At 34.6% G+C, this 22,766-nt stretch overlaps 1 protein-coding gene and 1 pseudogene across 1 annotated transcript in view; both read left to right on the plus strand.

Annotated features, from left to right (window-relative positions):
* The window catches only part of Copb1 (COPI coat complex subunit beta 1), a 36,416-nt gene extending 14,957 nt beyond the window's left edge, over nucleotides 1–21,459 (plus strand). The window contains exons 8-22 of the mRNA XM_027942327.2: nucleotides 254–373; nucleotides 2,795–2,902; nucleotides 2,984–3,130; nucleotides 4,382–4,527; nucleotides 6,645–6,741; nucleotides 8,191–8,351; nucleotides 9,366–9,486; nucleotides 11,633–11,860; nucleotides 12,002–12,181; nucleotides 13,925–14,069; nucleotides 16,639–16,758; nucleotides 18,550–18,695; nucleotides 19,510–19,599; nucleotides 20,663–20,818; nucleotides 21,080–21,459. Of these exons, the coding sequence (XP_027798128.1) occupies nucleotides 254–373; nucleotides 2,795–2,902; nucleotides 2,984–3,130; nucleotides 4,382–4,527; nucleotides 6,645–6,741; nucleotides 8,191–8,351; nucleotides 9,366–9,486; nucleotides 11,633–11,860; nucleotides 12,002–12,181; nucleotides 13,925–14,069; nucleotides 16,639–16,758; nucleotides 18,550–18,695; nucleotides 19,510–19,599; nucleotides 20,663–20,818; nucleotides 21,080–21,139 (2,025 nt within the window). The 3' untranslated portion in view covers nucleotides 21,140–21,459. The remainder of the gene's footprint in view (nucleotides 1–253; nucleotides 374–2,794; nucleotides 2,903–2,983; nucleotides 3,131–4,381; nucleotides 4,528–6,644; nucleotides 6,742–8,190; nucleotides 8,352–9,365; nucleotides 9,487–11,632; nucleotides 11,861–12,001; nucleotides 12,182–13,924; nucleotides 14,070–16,638; nucleotides 16,759–18,549; nucleotides 18,696–19,509; nucleotides 19,600–20,662; nucleotides 20,819–21,079) is intronic.
* On the plus strand, nucleotides 1,302–1,856 carry LOC139706924 (ADP-ribosylation factor 2 pseudogene; annotated as a pseudogene).
* Nucleotides 21,460–22,766: the final 1,307 nt, after the last annotated feature.

The raw sequence follows: 22,766 nt of genomic DNA on the forward strand, positions 1-22,766 counted from the left end.
CAGAATTAAAAATAAAAAGGACTGGGGATGTAATTCAGTGTGATAGTGCATTACTGGGTTTAGTCACTACTTAAATTTAAGTACTTAAATTTAAATTTAAGTATTTCTGCCTGTAGCAGCCCCTTTCAGTCCACATGCCTTCGAACAAAATGCATAATAAACTTGTGCAGGGGTTAATGAGTGTATTTTGGCTTCTTAGGGGTTTTTCAGATTCTATGATTTCTTAAAATGTATTTCTTTTTTTTTTGTATAGGCTGCTGCTCAGTGTTACATTGATTTAATTATTAAAGAGAGTGACAACAATGTAAAGCTCATAGTTCTGGATCGATTAGTAGAATTAAAAGAGCATCCTGCTCATGAACGAGTCCTTCAGGTAAACACTGTCTCAAAGAGAGAAATTCTAAATATGCTATTTTTCAAATTTTAATCATTCCCTACCCTTAGTGTCTTAGTTTACTTAAAACTTTGAAGACTGGGCAATTTAAGTTTGTTCAAATAAAGTGAAATTCTCAAATCGCCATATAACCTTCTAGGTTATTGTCTTTGCCATCAAAATTTCTAAAATAAAGGCTCACTAAATGCATTGCTGATGTTTGATCAGAACAAGAAGAATGAAAAATTGCCATAAAGGATATTATTGGAAGAGTTTGAGAAATGTGAATATAGACTGTATTTTAGTTAAGAGTCTGAATAAGCGTTAAATTCTCTGAATGTGGTATTTATGTTTATATAAGAAATTATCCAGGAGTGAGTATTTAACTCAGTGGTAGATGGTTGCCTGTAATATGTGAAGCCTTGGGTTCAATCCCTAGCACCACCAAAAACTAAAGAAATTATCCTGTACTCTTAGGAGATGTACACTGAAATCCTAGGAGAGGAAATATAAGAATTCGGGAGAAAATCCTAAAGGTAGTCAGATCCCTAGTGGTCTTGTAGTGATGCTTATAGTGGCAACAGATTATAGAATTACATTATAATGGACAGCATTTTTTTAAGTTGTTGATAGATCTTTATTTTTTATTTATTTATATGCGGTGCTGAGAACCAAACTCAGTGCCTCACACGTGCCAGGCAAGTGCACTACCGCTGAGCCCCAGCCCCAGCACCATAAGCAGCATTTTTCGAAGAGCTGTTTAAAAATCTATTTGGGAGCCAGGCACTGTGGCTCACGCCTATAATCCCAGGAGCTCGAGAGGCTAAGACAGGAGGATTGTGAGTTCAAAGCCAACCTCAGCAACAGTGAGGCACTAAGCAACTTAGTGAGACCCTGACTCTAAATAAAACACAAAACAGGGCTGGGGATGTGGCTCAGTGGTCGAGTGTCCCTGAGTTCAATCCCCAGTACCAAAACAACAAAAGTATTTGGGAAAAAAGAGATGCAGATTCTTATGGTGGGTTTGGATGCAGCTGGAAAGACCATCATCTTTTATAAATTGAAACTAGAAGAGATTGTGACCACCCTTCCTACAATAGGTTTCAATGTGAAGGTAGTAGAATATGGAAATAACAGCTTCACAGTCTGGGATGTTGGTGGTCAGGACAAAATCAGACCTTTGTGGCAACATTATTTCAAGAACATTCAAGGTCTGATTTTTGTGGTTTTGGTAATGACAGAGAAAGAGTCAGTGAGACCAAGGAAAAACTAACTAGAATGTTAGTGAAGATGAATTCAGAGATAGTTTGTTAGTGTTTGTAAATAAACAGAATATTCCCAGTGCTGTGAATATAGCAGATATAATAGACAAGCTTGGCTTACATTCCCTTCACCAGAGAAACACATTCAGGTTACTTGTGCTATCAGCATAGATAGGCTTTACAAAGATTTGGACTGGCTCTCCAACCAGCTCAAAAACTAGAAGTGACCAAAGCAGTCCATCCCCTGCACATTGTGGCAAAGCCAGCTGGCCTCCTCTAAGTGCATGTGTGAGGAATCTTGATGGTTGTGTGGCTGGGAGTAGGGGCAGCTTTCTCACTCTGCCTTATATACTCCACCCAGGATCTCACATGCTAGGCAAGTGCTTTACCATTGCACTTATCTTTCTTATAATATAAGAAAACCAGTATTACATTTTAAGTTTAAAAAAAAAAAAAAGGAATTTTTGAAACTTTTTTAACATCTTGAAAAAATTTTTAAACATACAGCTTTAAAGAAGTAAAATCATTTGTAAATTAGATTTGTGCTATTTAAAATATTTATCATAGTTTTTTTGAAGTATGCATCTTTTAAATATTACATTTTCCTACAGAGCCAAGTTAGTAATATCACACTTAACACAGTTAATAGTTTCTTAATACTATTTAATACTAAGTATTGATTCAGATTTTTATAGTTGTCCCCAAAGTGCCCTTTTTATTTAATTTGTCCAGTTCATAATGATATATTATTCTGGTTATTATGTCCTTTCAGTCTCTTAATTTTGAACAGTATCTTTTTGCTTGATACTAATTTGTTGAAGTGACAAGAACAATTCTCCTTCCTGTAAAATGCCCTTCCTGAATCTGGCTGGTTATTCTTGTGGTGTCGTTTAACTTGTTCCTCTGACTCCCTGTTTCCTAAAAACTGTAAATTAGATGTAAAGTTTGATAGAGTAAACTTTGTCAGTTTGAAAGCAACATCTGTGATATTAGTTCTATTACATTACATCAGAAGACTCAAAATGTCTAGTTATTTTACCACTAGTAAATTTATTATTAATCAAAGAATTAAGTTGATGATAGAACCATTCTGCAGTTAAGCTTTTCTTCTTGTGGACCAGAAAAATTGGTGTTAATTCTTGATTGTTTGCTCTTTTAGGATCTGGTAATGGACATCCTAAGAGTATTGAGCACACCAGACTTGGAAGTACGCAAGAAAACTCTGCAGTTAGCGTTGGATCTTGTTTCTTCTAGGAATGTTGAAGAGGTAAAAAAAAAAAACATGCCACTTTGTAAGTGGTCAGGCCAAACACGATGTAATTCTTACTTATTTCTACTTTGTCCGTAGTTGGTTATTGTCTTGAAGAAGGAAGTGATTAAAACAAATAATGTTTCTGAGCATGAAGACACTGACAAATACAGACAGCTCCTTGTACGAACATTGCATTCCTGCTCTGTCCGATTTCCAGATATGGCTGCAAATGTTATTCCTGTGGTATGTAATTCTGATGACCTTAATTTTTAAATTCTCTAGAAGGAATTTTTTTAAAATTTTTAATTATTCATCAGTTAATCTTAAATGTCAACTTTCCGGAACCACAAAATTTCAAAGTAAAACCCCAGTCCTTTTTATGGGTCTTGCTAAGTTGCCAAGATCAGCCTCAAACTTGCAGTCCTTCTTCCTTAGCCCCCTTTTGCATTCACCACCACAAGTTTTATCTCTGAAAGTTGAAAAAATCAGTTATAGGAAAAATTTACAGAACTAGAGTATTTTGAGGTAGGTTAGTATAGTTGAAGATTTGCCTCTGAGTTTTACATTTTCTCTAAAATGATTTTTCTTATAATTTAGGATTATCTAATGGGATTTGTAGTGGGTTTTGTTGTTGTTGTTTTGTTTACTTGTTTGTTTTTTGGTGGTACTGAGGTTTGAACCCAGGATCTCACATGCTAGGCAAGTGCTTTACCATCCTCAACTTTTCATTTTATTTTGAGATAGTCTGATTCAGTTGCTGAGGCTAGCTTTGAACTTGTAAGTTTCCTGCCTCAGCTGAGTAGCTTGGATTATAAATGTGTGATACCAAGCCTACCTTGACTTGATTTCTAAATTCTCTTTTTATAGTGATTTTTATTTTATTTTATTTTTTTTTTTTTTTAAAACCAGACATCATCTTTTTTTTTTTTTTTTTTTTTTTTTTATTGTTTAATTTTCAGCAGACACAACATCTTTGTGTGTATGTGGTGCTGAGGATCGAACCCGGGCCGCACGCATACCAGGCGAGCGCGCTACCGCTTGAGCCACATCCCCAGCCCTATAGTGATTTTTATAATAAATTTAAGTGCATATAGAGAAACCATTGTGATTTTTTTTCATAATAGTACTTGTCTCTCTACTTACATTTTGTTTTGTATTTTAAAAGTTACATTCTTTTGAAATTTCTTAATTTTTTTGTTTTCTTTTTTTTTTTTTTTTGAGGGGAGGGTACTAGGGATTGAAACCAGGGGTGCTTTACCATTGAGCTATATCCCAGTCCTTTTTTATTTTTTATTTTGAAATGGAGTCTCACTAAGTTGCTAGTCTCACTAGCCTCAAACTTGGAATCCTCCTGTCTCAGCCTCCTAAATCTGGGATTATAGGTGTGCATCACTGTTCCTGGATCTTAATTTACTTCTTGTATTAGATCATTTTCTTCCTGAAAATCATATAATTGCTAATCTTATTCCCCTGCCTCTTTTTTTCCCCATTTAGTTAATGGAATTTCTCAGTGACAGTAATGAAGCAGCAGCTGCTGATGTCTTGGAGTTTGTTCGTGAAGCCATTCAGCGCTTTGATAGTTTGAGAATGCTGATTGTTGAGAAGATGCTTGAAGTCTTTCATGCTATTAAATCTGTCAAGTAGGTTTAAAATATATTTTGGTATAATGTCAAGTGAGCATTTTATCAATTTCTGTCTTCAAAGAGCTAATTGATAGAAAGTATAATGGAGAGAGATGGGCTTAGTGGGGCACACCTGTAATCTCAGCTACTTTGAAAGCTGAATTAGAAGGCTCATAATTTGAGGTCAGCCTGAGCAACTTTGAGAAGCTATCTCAAAGTAAAAAATAAAAAGAGTTGGGGATATAGCTCAATGGTAGTGCTCCTGGATTCAGTTCCTACTTCTGGATAAAACATTATATAGAATGGAGAGGAGCTAAATTTATTTTATAGTTGATTTAGCTAGATTTTTCTTTCTGATTTCTTCTAAAACAGTATGAATTCTAAAGTGACTAAGAAGCATATTTTTATATATTTTTAAATGGTGTATTTTTGAAATATTGTTGTTATTTATATCCCCTTTTAGCATTTGTTGAAGAGAAAGATAGGAAATGCAACCCAAATCTGATGTGTGTTTCTCTTCACATGGCCCTTACTAATGAGAAAGGATTATTTATTTTTTATTGTTTGTTTGTGGTAGTTACTCAAACCTGGGACCTTGATGGTGTTAGGCAAATACCTTACCACCAGACTGTATCCCCAGTACCAAGAAAGAATTGTTGAATGCAAATTCAGCTTCATTTTAAGAATCTGATGGCTGGCCAGGTGTCAGCACACATATAATTCTAGCTACCCAGGAGGATGAAGCAGTAGGATGGCAAGTTTGAGGGTAGTTTTGGTAACTTAGTAAAACTCATCTCAAAAATAAAAAATAAAAAGGGCTAGGAATATGGGACTATAGATCAATGATAGAATGCTTGCCCAGCATGTGCAAGGCCCTATGTTCAATACCCAATACCCACCCAACACACACACACACCCACACACACAAGAATCTGATGAGTATCCTATGACAGACTTGAGTTATATCTGCTTAGATAAGAAGGAAGGGACCCATACAAAATTGTCTTTATAATATGAAGTATTACATGGAAGTGAGTAAGATTTGTTTCCTTCCTGAGGGGGAAAAAAAATCATATCATTGAAAGCCATAAACTCTTAAAACTTCAGTTTCTAAATTGATTTTTTTTTTCTGAGTAAATTTAAAATCTTAGGGAAAAGAAGAGTGAAGACTTTAGCCACTTTAACATTTTTTTTCTTTTTTCTTTTTTATATACGATAGCAAAATGCATTACAATTCTTATTACACATATAGAGCACAATTTTTCATATCTCTGGTTGTATACAAAGTATATTCACGCCAATTCATGTCTTTATACATGTGCTTTGTATAATAATGATCATCATATTCCACCATCATTTATAACCCCATATCCCCTCCCTTCCCCACTTTAACATTTTAAATCAGAGAATTTTTGCTATTTTTTTCCCCCACTGAGGATTGAACGTAACACCTCCTGCATGCTAAGCAAGCACTGTACCACTGATCTGCCATTCCCAGCTCTTTTTACTTCACTCTAAAACAGGTCTCACTACGTTGCCCAGGCTGGCTTTCAACTAGAGATCCTCCTGCCTCAACCTTCCTGGTGGATAGGATTATAGTCATCATTGCTGTGTTTAGGTTTTGTTTTGCTGTATTTTGTTTTGTTTTTCCTGTGCTTGCGATTGAACCCATGATCTCTCACATGCCAAACAAATGTTTCACTACTGAGCTACACACCCTAGCATGAATGTTCTTGCACCTCTGTATATATTGTTCTGTTTGTCTCTTCAGTGACTACAGATAAGTAAATTAGTTTTTCATTAAAATAATACATATCTTATAGTAGAAAGTGGTAAAGCCAAATTTACCTTAACTGCCATAAGGGACACTTTCCTGGGAAGTGTTTTGGCATTTTATTTTTAATACTGGGTTTGTCAACTTTGGAAGCTTCCCAATAATGAGAAGAGTAATTTTTCTTGTGATTTCTGGAAAGAATAAAAACTTATTGTTACATTCTATCTGAAACATTCTTCCATACTTCATTGGAACTGCAGAATCTTATTTTTTTCACTTGAGCTTAAATTCACAAAGAAAGATTTCTGCTTCAGGATTTCTTTTTGAGGTCTGTGTTTCAGATTTTGTATTCTTATCCTAGGATTTATCGAGGTGCATTATGGATCCTGGGAGAATACTGTAGTACCAAGGAAGATATTCAAAGTGTGATGACGGAAGTCCGTAGGTCCCTTGGAGAGGTATGTTTTACTTTAGTAAATCCTGCTTGCTTATCTTTGGTACTGGAACTTGATTTCAGAGGTACTTTACCGCTGAGTTACATCGCTAGTCATTTTTCTTTTGAGATAGGTTTTTGTTAAGTTGCTGAGGGTCTCCAGGAGTTACTGAGACTGACCTTGAACTTGTGATCCTTCTGCCTCAGACTTCCAAATTGCAGAGATTACAAACATGCACCGCCACAGTCAGTGTAAATCTTGCTTTATATGGTGATTAATGCTTCTGAAAAATCTAGTGGTCTAGGGACATAGTTCAGTGGTAGAGTGCTTGCCTAGCATGTGAGAGGCCCTGGGTTCAATCCCCAGCATCACCAAAAAAGAAAAAATCTTTTATGTGATGATTTACATTCGTGTTTTTATTTAGTAGTGACCGGACTGAAAAATATATTTTATTAGCCAGATAATTGAGCCTTAAAGGCTACTTTGTATTTATTCCTTAAAATTAGGGGTGCCTTCTTTTGGTTCTGCCAATAATTAGCTCTAGAACCTTGAATTTAAGTTTCTGAACTGGATTTTAGTTTTTTCCTCTATAAAATAGAAAGTGTTGAAATTGGTAATGATTAAAGACTCTTGAGCACTCATCCCCCCCCACCACCAGGATTGAACCTGGGTGCACTTAACCACTGAGCTAAATTCCCCAGCACTTTTTACTTTTTTATTTTGAGACAGGGTATCGATAAGTTACCTAGGGCCTCACTAAGTTTCTGAGAGTGGCTTTGAACTTTTAATCCTCCTGTCTCAGCCTTTCAAGTTGCTGGGACTACAGAAGTGCCACCACGGTGCCCAATGAGAACTCTTAAATTAGACTAGTATTAAGGAATAAATACAAAGTAGCCCTTGGTTAATTAAAAAGGATGGTTGATGAAGTGATTGGTACAAATGAGTCAAATTTATTTCTTTTTATAGAAAGATGAGTGCTGGTTTAGGTTAATATTTTAAGAGAACAGATGAAGAATAAAGCCAATGCATTTTTCTCGAAAGTAACTTGGTATGGAAGTGATTTCCACTTAACAAATTAAGAAACTGGGGCTCAACGTAGTTTAATTAACTTTCCAGAACCATATACTAGTATAGTGGCAGAGAGAGAAATTTAAAGCCAAGAGCCCCTGTTCTTCCCATTGCATTTCCTAAGAAGGAAGGAAAAATGTGATTTTGTAGCTTGTTATAGCGCCTACCTGTTATCCCAGCAACTTGGGAGGCTGAGGCAGGAGGATTGCAAGTTTGAGACCAGCCTAAACTTTGAGAGCAAGATCCTATCTCAAAATTTTAAAAAGGATTGAGGATGAAATTCAGGGGTAATAAAGTTAAGGAAAAAAAAATCTATAGTACTGCAGATAGTAAATAAACAAAGAAACATGATTTTGCTTGTTATTCATATTACTATTAAATTGATTTTTCTAATTGATTTTTTAGATCCCAATTGTGGAGTCAGAAATAAAGAAAGAAGCTGGTGAATTAAAGCCTGAAGAAGAAATAACTGTGGGGCCAGTTCAAAAATTGGTTACTGAAATGGGTACTTATGCAACTCAGAGTGCCCTCAGCAGTTCTAGACCCACCAAGAAAGAGGAAGACAGGTAATTTATGGTCCCTGTGCCCTGCCAGCTGAACTATTTTTATTATAATTCTCATGTATAAAACAGTCACATGATTTCTTTTATTCATTTGTTTTTGTAACCAAAATGAAAGTCTTTGCCCCTTAAAGTACTTGAAAGGAGGAAGGTGTTTACTTTTTCCCCCATGAATTGTGTTGATGGTTTTAATCCTCTGCTCTTCTGTTTTCACTGAAATGACTGTTTAAAATCATTTTACTCACATGGAAAATATGAAGTGGAGGTAAATATGATATTTGAGTTTGGTTGCCCATTAGTATCTGAAGAGATATTTTGGAGATTTCCATTTCTTCTTGGTTTTTTTCCCCCCAAATGATGGAATAACATTTTTAATGTTTTCTCCTTTATTTTACTCTCTTTTTTTGTGATGAAGATGATGAAAATTATGCCTAAAATTTATTGAATACTTACCGTGTGCAAAGCATTGTGCTAAGTAGTTTGTCTCATATGGTCTTGACAAAAACCTTTTGAGATAGATTGTGTTTATATCATCTCCATTTTATAGAAGAGAAATTTGATTTAGAGAAGTTTGTAACCTACCCAATAAATAAATAGATAAACTGGGATTTGAAAGTCATTAGCTCCAGTACATACACCCTTTTCTTTTCTTTTTTTGTACCAGGAATTGAATCCAAGTATGCTTATTCGCTGAATGACATCCTTAGTTCTTTTTATTTTTTATTTTAAGTCAGGGACTCATTAAATTGCTTAGGGTCTTGCTAAGTTGCTGAGGTTGGCTTTGGACTTGGCGATCCTCTTGCCTCAGCCTCCTTAACTAAACATTTTTTTACTTTCATTCATTTGGCTCTTGAGTGATTTGAAGACAAGTATTAACATCATGTATTCTTTTTCTTTTTGAGAGCCAAAGAAGGATTTAACTGAAGGTTGGGAGTGAGGGTGATTTATGTAAATCATTTGTACAAAAGCTGCAGCTGCTTAAGAAGTTAGTGGTTTTCATTTTCCTTCACTGGACTGCAGACCTCCCCTGAGAGGATTCCTTCTGGATGGAGATTTCTTTGTTGCTGCCTCCCTTGCCACCACTCTGACCAAGATTGCATTGCGCTATGTAGCTTTGGTTCCAGAGAAGAAAAAACAAAATGTAAGTTAATTTATTCTACATTTACTCACCAATTTATTATTGAGCACCAATTATATGTATCGAACAGTGAGAACCCCATAAGATAATCCTATAATGAAAGAGCTCATGGTTTAATAGGAAAAATGGATATAATAGTACAATCTGAGTGAAAAATAGATAGAGCAATACAGTAATGATAACATGTGTAGACTAGTGGAGGAGACAAAAGGGTTTATGAAGTTACTTCTGTTTGCTGGGATTAATCAAGGACCAGTAAAGGAAATGCCCCTCTCTCTCCAGAATCTTCATCCAAAAAAAAAAAAAAAAAAAATCTATTATTTTTTCCCATCTTCTTTGCACTGCTGGGAATCAAACCCAGAGCCTACAACTCCAACTCCTCAGCCCTTTTAATTTTTGAAATAGGGTCTTGTTAAGTTGCCAAAACCGGCTTTGAAGATCCTCCTGCCCCCTGAGTAGCTGATGGTAACTGGGATTATAGACATGCACTGCCCTGCCAAAAGATTTTTTTTTTTTAAGTGAGGAAAAGTCTTATATTTACCATTTATAGTGCTTTTCTTTCCTTTGTGTCAAAAAATTCAAATTTTCATCAGTCTTCTTTCTGCCTAAACAACTTGATCATTCTTATAATACAAATGTGCTGGTGAGAATCCTCTCAACTTTTATTTTTCTTAAACTCTTTGCTTTCATTTTTAAAATATTTCCATGGAACAGGCATATTGGTGCATGTCTTTAATCCTAATGATTCAGGAGGCTGAGGCAGGAGAATTGCAAATTTGAGGCCAGCCTCAGCAACTTAGTGAGTCCCTAAACAACTTAATGAGACTCTGTCTCAAAGTAAAAAATATAAAGGACTCAGTGGTTAAGCATCCCTAGGTTCAATTCCTGGTACCAAAAAGGGGAAAAAAAAAAAAAATTTCATTAGTAAATTTATGGATGTTTTTATTTTATTTTTGTTCATTTCTTTTTTTTTACTTTATTGCTAAAATAATCAAAGAATGATATAATCAAAACTATGAAAGGGGCTGGGGATGTAGCTCAGTGGAAGAGTGCTTGCCTCACACATGTGAGGCTCTGGGTTCAATCCTCAGCACCACATAAAAATAAATAAAATAAAGGTATTGTATCCAGGCAGTTTGGCAAGGGCATAGAGCATCTATGTCAGGATGATGCTACATGAAACTGAAAAAAATAATCTGGAATTCACTTGTGGAAGGCTTTGAATGGCAGGCCAAGTAATGTGGACTTCAGTATGAAGGTCAGGGGAAATCACTGAAGGTATTTACATGCAGAGTAAAATGCTTGTGCCATATAAGATAGCAATAGGTGATCACACTTAACATCACTAGTAGTGGAACAACCAGTACATGCTTCCTGATACATTGTATTTAGGAATATAAAATATAATGTATCTGGTATTTTAGCCATAATGATGAAACATTCTATTAAAAAAAAAATAAGTTGGTCTGGCTTCTTTAAGAAAGTCACTGTAATTAAAAACAAACAGGAAACTGGTCTAGATTAAAAGGGACTAAACAGAATAATAGCCAAATAAAATGCATGAAGCTGATCTTGGATTTAAAAAGTAAAAACATTTTGAAACAATATAGGAAGATTTGATTTCAAAATATAGTAGATATAATTTGGGATTGTTAAATTTCTCTGGTAAGAAAATAATATTGTGGTTTGATTGGAAACTGTCCTAATTCTTAGATGATAGATGCTAATGAAGTTATGAGATAAAGAATCTTACTTTCATATATGAATAAAAAAATAAATGTATGTATCTGAGCAAATAAGAAAGCATATATGGCAAAATGTCAACAATTAGTGAGTGTATCATTCTTTTAATTTTTCTATAGTTAGGATGAAAGCAGAAACCATTAAAAAGGCATTACTGTTTTTCAGTATATGATAAGGCCATATTTGAGGCTATTAATGGAAATCTCAAAAGGTGGCAGTTAGAATTTAAAAGGAGAAGTATACAAAAAGGATACTGTAGAGATAATGTAAAGGATTTGAAGTCTTATTCAAGTGAAATTAAAAATTAGATTTATTCTTGAGTTATGAGTTATTTCTTGAATTGTGAAGTAACAGTACTGCAATTTGGGGAATCATGACACAATGACCAATTTCTCTGTTTTTCTAGTCTTTTGTTGCTGAGGCTATGTTGCTCATGGCAACTATCCTTCATTTGGGAAAATCCTCTCTTCCTAAGAAGCCAATTACTGATGATGATGTAGACAGAATTTCCCTGTGCCTCAAGGTCTTATCTGAATGTTCACCTTTAATGAACGACATTTTTAATAAGGAATGCAGACAGTCCCTTTCTCAGATGCTATCTGCTAAACTTGAAGAAGAGAAACTATCTCAAAAGGTAAATAAATATAAGGTTATAAAAGTACTTTCTGGGTTTTTATTGTTGATTTTTCAGTCCCCATGTGATGAGGCTGTTCCTATTAAAGGCCTGTAAAAACTCTTTCCATATAAAGTCATGTGTCTTGTTTTCTCAACACAGAAAGAATCTGAAAAGAGAAATGTGACAGTACAGCCTGATGACCCCATTTCCTTCATGCAACTAACTGCTAAGAATGAAATGAACTGCAAGGAAGATCAGTTTCAGCTGAGTTTGTTGGCAGCAATGGGTAACACACAGAGGAAAGAAGCAGCAGATCCCCTAGCATCTAAACTTAACAAGGTAACAAAATATCAAATATGCTGTAAATTGTTTAAATTAACTACTTAAGAAAGTAGTAATCAAGAGTTGGGGTGCATGTGCACACACCTGTAATCCCAGTGGCTTGAGAGGCTGAGGCAGGAGGATCACAAGTTTGAGGCCAGCCTCGGCAACTTAGCAAGGCTCTAAGCAACTTAATGAGACCCTGTCTCAAAATAAAAAACAAAAAGGGTTGGGGGTGTAGCTCAGGGTAAGCATCCCTGCCTTAAATCTCCAGTACCCCCAAAAAAAAGAAAGAAAAGAAAAAAACACATGCCTGTGATTCTAATGGCTTAGGAAGCTGAAACAGGAGGATCATAAGTTTGAGGCCAACTGTTTTGTTTTGTTTTTACAGTGCTGGGGGCGGGGTTGAACCCAAAGCCTCAAGTCCTAGGCAAGTACTCTAACACTGAGCTACATCGCCAGCCCTGTCCTGCTGTTTTTTGTGTGTTTTTTTTTTTTTTTTCTAATATTTATTTTTCAGCTGTAGGTGGATACAATATCTTTATTTTATTTTTATGTGGTGCTGAGGATCAAATCCAGTGTCTCACGCATGTGAGGCAAGTGCTCTACCTCTGAGCCACAACCCCACCTGCAGTTTTTTTTTTTTTGATACTTTATTTTATTTATTTATATGTGGTGCTGAGGATTGAACCCAGGACCTCACACATGTTAGGTGAGCACTTTACCGCTGAGCCACAACCCCAGCCCCCACCAGGAGTTTAAAAAAAAAAAACTATTCATGTGTTTATTGGCTATTTGTATAACTTCTTTAGAGGATTGTCTCTTCAAATCCTTCAAATTCTAATTAATCTGTTTTCTCTTTTGTTGCCTATGCTTTTGATGACTATATGACTTTTTTTTTTTATATTTTTTTTTTAGTTGTAGTTGGACACAATACCTTTATTTTTATGTGGTGCTGAGGATTGAACCCAGGGCACGCACATGCCAAGTGAGTGCTCTACTGTTGAGCCACAGCCCCAGCCCAAATATTACATTTTTAAGTGCTATATCTTGGGAGTTTTTTAAATTTAGGAGAGGCATTTTAAATTTTATTTTGATGACATTACAAGCATCTCTTGCTGTTATGATCTGTTTACTTCTTGAGCTTGAGTTGAGTAGAAGAGACTACCACATTATCTTAATTTTATTTGGCTCCTGAGTTTCAGAGGGCAAATTTTGAGTTTAGATACTTAATTAAGAAATTTAAATGAAAATATATACAAATGTATACAGTTGTTGAGTTAGGACAATGTTTAATGTATTTGCCAAACATTGAACATCTTTCTGCCGCAGAACTACTAACTACTAATCAGCATTTATAAAATACATTATATGAAGTCAGCTTAAAAAATAGATGGTCTGGAGTTGTAGATCAGTGGTAGGGTTCATGCTTAACATGTACAAGGCTCTGGGTTGGTTCAGTCTCCAACACTAAAACAAAACAAAAAACCAATACATGCTGGATATCATCTTTTAAATTAGAATTTTAAGTTCTGTATTGTTTGGATAACTTTTTAAGCTTTAGGGCCTATTATTTCTAATTTTCCCTGTTTCAGTTTCCATTTCTGCATTACAGAACCATTTTATTACATCTCTCTCAAAATATCTTTTCTAATCTAAGCACATCTGTTAATTAACCAAACTTAATCATTTGATTAAGGTATGTTTGGTTAAATTGTGTCATTTCCTTGATTATGATTACATTTATTTTTGTTTTGACAGGTCACCCAGTTGACAGGTTTCTCAGATCCTGTATATGCAGAAGCTTATGTTCATGTCAATCAGTATGATATCGTCCTGGATGTACTTGTCGTGAACCAAACCAGTGATACTTTGCAGAACTGCACATTAGAGTTAGCTACTCTAGGTAAGGAAATTTATCATAAGTGCACAGGTTTCAGTATAAGAATTCTTTTTTTTTTTTTAATTAGTGCTTCTTAGTTATACATGACAGTAGATTACATTTTGATAAAGTTATACAAGCATGGAATATATCTTATTCTAATTAGGAACCCATTCTTATGGGTGGACACAAAGGTAGGATTCACATAGGTATTTTCATATGTGTACATAGGAAAATTACATTAGATGTATTCTACTGTCTTTCCTATTCTTATCTCTTTCCCTTCCCTTCATTGCCCTTTGCTTAATCTACTGAACTTCTAGTCTTCCCCTCCCTGCCTTTATTATGGTTTAGCTTCCACATATCAGCAAAAACATTCAACCTTTGGTGTTTGGGAATTGGCTTATTTCATTTAGCATTATAGTCTTCAGACCTATCCATTTACTGGCAAATGTCATAAAGTCATTCTTCTTTATGGCTGAGTAATATTCCATTACTATAGTTATAGTATACATACTACAAATTCTTTATCCATTCATCTGTTGATGGACATCAGGATGGTTCCATAGCTTAGCTTTTATAAATTGTGCTGCTATAAACATTGATGTGGTTGCATCACTGTAGTATGTTGATTTTAAATCCTTTGGATATATGCCATGGAGTGGGATAACTAGTGGGTCAAATAGTCACTTGACCCACATTTATTTTTTTGAGGAATCTCCATACTGTTTTCCAGAGGGGTTGCACCAATTTGCAGTCCACCAACAATATATGAGTGTTCCCTTTCCCCTCACATCTCACCAACATTTGTTGTTACTTGTAATCTTGATAATTGCCATTCTGAGTATGGTGAGATGAAATCTTAGTGTAGTTTTAATTTTCATTTCTCTAATTGCTAGAGATGTTGAACATTTTTTTCATATATTTATCGACCATTTGTATTTCTTATTTTAAGAAGGGTCTCTTCAGTTCCTTTGCTCATTTATTGATTGGGTTATTTATTTTTTTGGTGTTGAGCTTTTTGAGTTCTTTGTATATCCTGGAAATTAACGTCTTATTTGAGGTACAGGTGGCAAAGATTTTCTCCCATTCTGTAGGTTCTCTTTTCACACCTGTTTACTCTGCTGTGAAGAAGCCTTTTAGTTTGATACCTTCCCATTTATTGATTTTTTATTTTACTTCTTATGCTTTAGGAGTTTTGTTAAGGAAGTCAGTTCCTGAGTCAATGTGTTGAGGTGTTCAGCCTATATTTTCTTCTAGTATGTACAGGGTTTCTGGTCTAATTCCTAGGTCTTTGATCCACTTTGAGTTGAAGTTCTGGTATTATGATGCCTCCTGCTTCATTTTTCTAAGGATTGCTTTACCTTTTCTGGACCTCTTGTTTCTCCAAATGAATTTTGTGACAGTTTTTTGTATTTCTATGAAGAATGTCATTGGAATTTTGATGGAAATTGCATTTGATGGGAATCTGTATAGCACTTCTGGTAGTATGGCCATTCTGACAGTATTGATTCTGCCTATCCAAGAACACAGAGGTCTTTCCATCTTCTAAGGTCTTCCTCAATTTCTTTCTTAATGGTTCTGTAGTTTTCATTGTAAAGATCCTTCACAAAAGCCCTTTGTGTTTTTTTTTTAACTTTAATTTAAAATTTTGTCTTCAACTTCAATTTTCTGAACCTTTGTCATACTTAACCATGATTATGCTATTAACTCATTAAATAGGTTCAATTCTGAGTTTTATCTAGCAAATGTCAGTTTTTCTAGATATAATAAGAGCTGTTTAAGTGTATGTGGAGAAGTACTTTAAATATATTTGATTTCAGTGAATGAATACCTGTATCTCTCCACACACACACACACACACTCCAAGTAGCTCACTTAATTTTAATTGTCTTAGTTCAGAATTAGGTATTTTATAAATCCTGTTAGTACACGAGCAGCTAAAATAATGCATCATTATTGCAGTTAGCAACATGTGATGGCTTATTTTCTTCTTAATAAAGACACATGAGTCAAACTTTCTCTGACCACTTATCATCTGGTTTTGAAAATGTGAATTGTATGCAGGAACAGGGCACTGTCCCCGGCAAATTCCATTTGGCTTCTGTAACAGGGTTTCAAGGTATTGAGGGAACCATAATTTTGCCCTGTCTTCCTCAGCAAGCTTGATACCTATATACAAGGAACTCTGTCTCTAAGAATTTAAGTCTTTTTACAGATTGTTTTGTCTTTCATTGTAAAGGAGTATATACTTAGGACCTAAGCTTTTTGAGAAGTTTGTATTCTTTCACTGAAATCAAATGGTATATTTAAAGTACCTCTCCACATACACATATAATTAAGTGGACTTAATCCTGAGATGCCTGTTACCTTTTAAAACAAAATGTGCAGATTGGTATGAATAATAAGAATATTAAATGATTTCTTTATTTTGTCCTAATATTTCAATCATAATTCTTCTCATGTTAGAAACATAAGTTTTATATATTTTAATGTTTTGTGGTTAATATATATATATATACACACACACACACACACACACACACATATATATGTAATTTTAAAAAAAATGTTCAAACTCTTTCTCCCCCAGGGGATCTGAAACTTGTGGAAAAGCCATCTCCTTTGACTCTTGCTCCTCATGATTTTGCAAATATTAAAGCTAATGTCAAGGTAGCATCAACAGAAAATGGAATAATTTTTGGCAATATAGGTAAGAAACTGTTTTATGGCATGTGATGTTTGAATATTTTTATTAAAGAATTTCTGTAGGGAATAGCTGTGTACATGGCTTGAAGTTAGGACTTGACTCTATTTATGTATCACTTATGAGGTACTTTTCTCTCGTATGTATTGTATTCTAGATGTGCAGAAATGAACCGGATAGTGTCACTTTCCTCAAGAAACCACCAGACAAATGAACAAGATAGATAGAAAAATGTATAACTGGGATAATAGTATAAGCCTTAGTTGATATACTAAATGCTTTAGGTTCATATAGGAAAAAAATGCTAACAATGGAGAAAGCTTTATAAAGAAAGAGGGTGTTTTTTCAAAGGATAACATTTGAATTGAGTCTGAAACTTCATATAAGCACTTATAACCAAGCACACAGGTATTTCAAACCTAGAGGTTAGTTTGTACAGGAGCATTCATTTAGGAAGCATATTTTTTTAAAACAATTTTAAAAGATCAGTGTTCTACAGATAGATAAGGAGGCAGCTAGAACAGATGCAAGTAACTTGATACACCTAGAGTTTAGTAACCATCTCCTTAACACCTATTATTTTCGGTCCTTCTTTCCCTTTCAGCCATTTAACTCTCTTGGCTTAAGCCTTCTATCATTTCTCACTGAGGTTTCTGCAAAGCCATGCAGGAAAACAGTAATATTAAAAGTTTGGTCAGAGGAGGAGGAGCCTATAAAGGATTCTCAAGTGTGGTTAGAAAAGTAAAGAAAAATCTTTCAGAAATATCTGAAACCATAAGAGATTAAGTAACATGAAGTCAGAAAAGAGGGGTCCTTTGGATTTATCCATCTGTGATTTTTTTTTTTTTTTTTTTTTTTTTTTTTAGTATTTATTTTTTAGTTGTAGGTGGACACAGTATCTTTATTTCATTTTTATGTGGTGCTGAGGTTTGAACCCAGTGCCTCAGAGTATAGGCCCTTGGCTTTGATAGGATTAAAAGAGAACAGTAGCCAGAAAAGAATGCAAGGATGGAGTAGGTTTTTTTTTTTTTTTATAATGAAAAGAGATCCTCGGATATATGAATATATGTATATAATGTAGGGGAAAATGTTGATAGAGAACGGGAAGTAAAGACCAAGCCTGAAAGAGATAACAATTAAATGAGTAAAGTCCTGAACCAAAACAAGGATCACAAATGATAGGTAGACTAATCTTGAAAAGAGGCAGCACTTCTGATATGAAAAGGAAGGAGGTGGAAGTGGATTCCAAGAGAGGGAGATTTAGTTTTAGGAGGTTTTTCTTGGTACCTTTACTTTTCTCTGAATATAGAAAGAGTGGGGGAATGTCGACAGAAGAGTTCAAAAGAGAAAAGGTAGATTCCAATTAGATTATAACTTTCTACTATGGAAGAGGCAGTCATAGAAGCAAATAATCTTGTTTTAAATGCTATGGTTCAACAGTTTTCATTCAAAAATTTTAATTGGGACCTACTGTAGGTACTCTGTCCTACTCATGTATCCACTGTAGTGCCTTTTACATCTGCACAGTGAATTGAATTATTTGTTTAGCAGCAACCCAAAAAAAGCATGCCTGAATCCTGGCCTCACCACTGATCAGTTAGATGACCTTGAGCAACATATTTTTCTTCTGTGTTTTTATTTTCTCATCTGTACGATTGAAAACAATACTATTAGGATTGATTGTAAAACAGATAGTGTTTGTAAAGCACTTAGAATAGAGCCCAATATATGGTATTTTATATATATATATATATATATATATATGATTATGGTTCTTTTTATATATGTATATTACAGTTTATGATGTCTCTGGAGCAGCAAGTGACAGAAATTGTGTGGTCCTCAGCGATATCCACATTGACATCATGGACTATATCCAGCCTGCAACTTGCACTGATGCTGAATTCCGTCAGATGTGGGCCGAATTTGAATGGGAAAACAAAGTTAGTCTTTGGGAGATCTTTTGCCTCTTAATCTTTCTTTTGAGTAGTGCTAAAAGATTCTCTGATTAAATTAATTCCACTTAAAAAAAATGTCAAACATGAAAAACAAATAGTTCTTTATTAGCTGTTCTTATAAATTAGCCTTAATTAGAAATCATGTATGTAGTTTAGTATTTGCTGTTATAAATTGATTAATAATTCTATAATTAATAATAAATCTCATTGATTAAAACATTAAATATTCCATCCCTTCCATGTATGAATGATAAATTGAATCTATTATCCAAAGGGGCTTGCAAAAAGTCTGTTGCCTGTAAGGAACTTTGCTTCTTTGAGCCTTGATACTTTTTTTAAAGTTTTTTTGGTAGGTTTTTGTTTTTGATCAAGTGGTTATTAAACCAGGATGTTTTACCACTGAGCTGCATCACCAGTTCTTTCTGTTTTCTTTTGAGGCAGGGTCTTGTGCATTTACTAAGGGTCTCACCAACTGCTGAGGCTGGATTCAAACTTGCATGCCTCCTGCCTCAGCCTCTCAAGTCACTGGGATTGCAGGAGTGCCACCATAACCAGCTCAGCCTCAATTTTTTTTTTTTTTTATTAGAACTAGTCTATATACCTCATTGATCTTCTGAGAAGTTATCTATATCTAAAAGTACTAATACCAACCTGCAAGTTGTTAGATTTTGTAGATGTCATTTACTTTTTTGTTGCACCCTCTTCTCCTAAAGAGTTGAAGGAGGTTCTAAAAATACCAGTGATTCACAACTTTCTTATTATAGGATTTTGATCTCCTTAACTTTTTTCTCCTCTGTAGGTGACAGTTAACACCAATATGATTGATTTAAATGACTACCTACAGCACATATTAAAGTCAACCAACATGAAGTGCCTCACTCCAGAGAAGGTAAATTTTGATTAGGAAATTTCAAAATTTGACAAGAGAGTAGTAACAATGAATTCCTGGTTACCTTATATTTCCTTTAATGTGTTTTTGTTATAATTCAGTTTGGTAAAAATAGTGTTGTTCTGGAGTATCTGAAACAAGTTACCTATATAATGTTTGAATCCACTTACCTGTTTCTTTTTAAATATATCATCCTACTTGTTCCTGGTGCAATTACCCAACTGAATAGTCAGAATAGTCAAATTATTTTTTTCAGTTTTCTTCCCTTTCCAGATAGAGGCTTATTCCAAAATAATTTATTTGTAATACTGGATTAGAAAGTATTCATGACTTCTCCAGTGGACTCTGACTATAGGTCAGAATATATCTGCTTAAATTCAGGGTTCTTTTATTCCCCCCCCCCACACACACACACACACAAGTTCAAAATTCTTATTATACTATGACTCTCCGTTCTATTTGTGAGTATACGAAAAAAGACTAGAAAAGAAAGGCAGAAATGGAGCCAGCACTCTAAGGAATTTTTTTTCTGTATAAAATTTGTATTAATGTTACAATATTTATTTTATCAATAAAAGAATGTCTGCTGTCAAACTCTAAACTCAGTTTAGAGTGCTTACATAGCATGCAGAAAGCCCTGGGTTCCATTCCTAATACTGCAAAGACAGAGAGACAGACAGAAACAGAAATAAAGAATGTCTGCTCCCAAGCAGGTAGGTTTTAATTCATGTAACAGTTTATTCAACACATACTGAGTCCAATGATAATATTCTCTTCCTTCATGGAGCTTAAGATCCTGTGAAGGAAGCAAATGAATAAGGCAGAGATACATAAATACATATTGGAATGAGTACTATTTCTTTAAGTCAGGTTTGTTGAAAAATAATGCGCAGACAGTAAAATTCACACTTTTCATATGTATAGTTGTATGAATTTTGGCAAACGCATGGTCCTGTAACCACTACCACATAAGTACTACTTTAAATAATTCACTTATGTTGTCTGGTTTTGCCAGTATGTAGTTCTCTAGTAAACTACTGAATTTATTACAAATCTCCCCCAGGCCCTTTCTGGTTACTGTGGCTTCATGGCAGCCAATCTTTATGCTCGTTCCATATTTGGAGAAGATGCACTTGCAAATGTCAGCATTGAGAAGCCAATTCACCAGGGACCAGATGCTGCTGTTACTGGCCACATAAGAATTCGTGCAAAGAGTCAGGTAACAATTCCTTTTTATGAGAGCATCTCTGAACTAAACAGGAGGAAGAATTTGTTTTATTATTTCTCTAGGTAATATCTTCTGTTATACTCATGTTTTATGCCTATTCACACATATATAAGGATAGTATTTGATGAATAGAAATGTAACTTTTGCTTCATTTAAAAGGCCCACCTTTTAGGTCTATCACTTTTGGATATTTGCTTAAAACAACTGATTTCTGTGGGGTATAATAATAAACATCTTTATTCTTCTTTTCAGGGGATGGCCTTATCTCTTGGAGATAAAATCAACTTGTCTCAGAAGAAAACTAGTATATAAGAATAATCAAAAAGTCCTGGAAGCTTTACAGTTTAAAATTTAGTTATGGGCTTATTGGACTTGAATATCTTTTGTACTCTTTCATGCTTTATGTTATGTAGAATCTGAGTTCATGCTGAATGCATTCCAGCCAATAATTTATAGCCTTCCCTTAAATCAAGATTGAGTTTAAAATTATGGTTTGTCTTTTGTCTTAACAGTTGAATGCTGTCCTCAAAGTATGTGTTTCTCACATGTACCAAGACCATTTTCATAGTACAATAAACAGATTTATTCATAAATTTTTTGTTATTTTATAAATAAATAATTACATAATTTCAGTTATGTAGCAATGAATTTTTTTTAGTTGGGTTATAAATTTTCATTATAAATTAAAATTACTCTTTGAACTGTTAGTAAATGCAACTTTACAAACACAGTGATATAAAATGAAACAAGCCTTTGGCTTACTTGATTCTTTTTTATTTATTTAGTATTCCAACATTGACATCTCTAAAATGCCTTATCATGTTCTAAAGGTCTTTTCTCAAACTTAGCTCCAGGGAGAAAGTATCAAAATAACTTGAGAAAAAAGATCCATCTTCAGTTTAAAGGAGTTATTATAGATCCTGAATGAAACAGACATACTGTTCTTAATTATTCTAAATTATAATGAAAAGTAGATAATCAAAAATGGATTGTTTAATCAGTTACATTTAACTTTGGGTATTCTATATTAGGAATTAAATTGGTTCTAGTCATTGACTGAAGTTTTACTAGGAAGATTAACTCTACAGGATTCAAAAAGCTATTCTAGGACCAGGTGCTAGGGCACATGCCTGTAATCCTGGCTATTCAGGAGGCTGAGGCAGGAGGATCATAAGGTGAAGAGCAGCCTCAGTGACTTAGTGAGACCGTGTCTCAAAATAAAAATTAGAACATAAAAGGACTGTGATAAAGTTCCCCTGGGTTCAATCTGCAGTACCAAAAAAAATCAAAAGCTATTCTATTCCCAAATTACCTCTGTTCCTTACCCTTCACCTTTCTGTCACTTTCCATTAGGTTTCGGCCTTCATTGTGGATGATTGAGGTATTCTGGTCTTTTAGGTAAATCTGAATTTAAACTATTATCCTTTTTATTCCATCAAGGGCTTGAGTCTGTTACCTGTGAGTGCATAGATAAGGTCTGTGAAAGAGGGAAAGCAGGAACTGAAGGTGTAGCTCAATGGTAGAACACTTGCCTAACATGCACAAGACTTGGGATTTGATCCTCAGCACTGCAAAAGGGAAAAAAAAAAAAAAAAGTGGCATCTTCTTATTCAGTAAAAATGGAATGATTTGCTTGTCATATAAGGAGATGAATACCTTGTATGATATCATAAACTTTAAAGCTACTTTCTTTTTTCAATCATTAAGCCAGAAAATTAGAGGGTATTTGCCATTCCAGAGCACTGAGGTCTAAAAGCCAGTAGCTTCCAGATGGGAAAGACACAGGGAATATAGGAAAGGGGTCAGTTTGATGGATTGAATTGAGGAGAGGAGATTTGTAATGAAAGCAGAGGAACTTAACTGTTCTATTGACTATTAGTCATTAGATATACTGGGGGGGAAAAAAGGATTCCATAGTCAGGTAATTTGGGGAAAAGCT

This window comes from Marmota flaviventris, chromosome 9 (genome assembly GCF_047511675.1).
Source record: "Marmota flaviventris isolate mMarFla1 chromosome 9, mMarFla1.hap1, whole genome shotgun sequence".
NCBI classification, from domain to species: domain Eukaryota; kingdom Metazoa; phylum Chordata; class Mammalia; order Rodentia; family Sciuridae; genus Marmota; species Marmota flaviventris.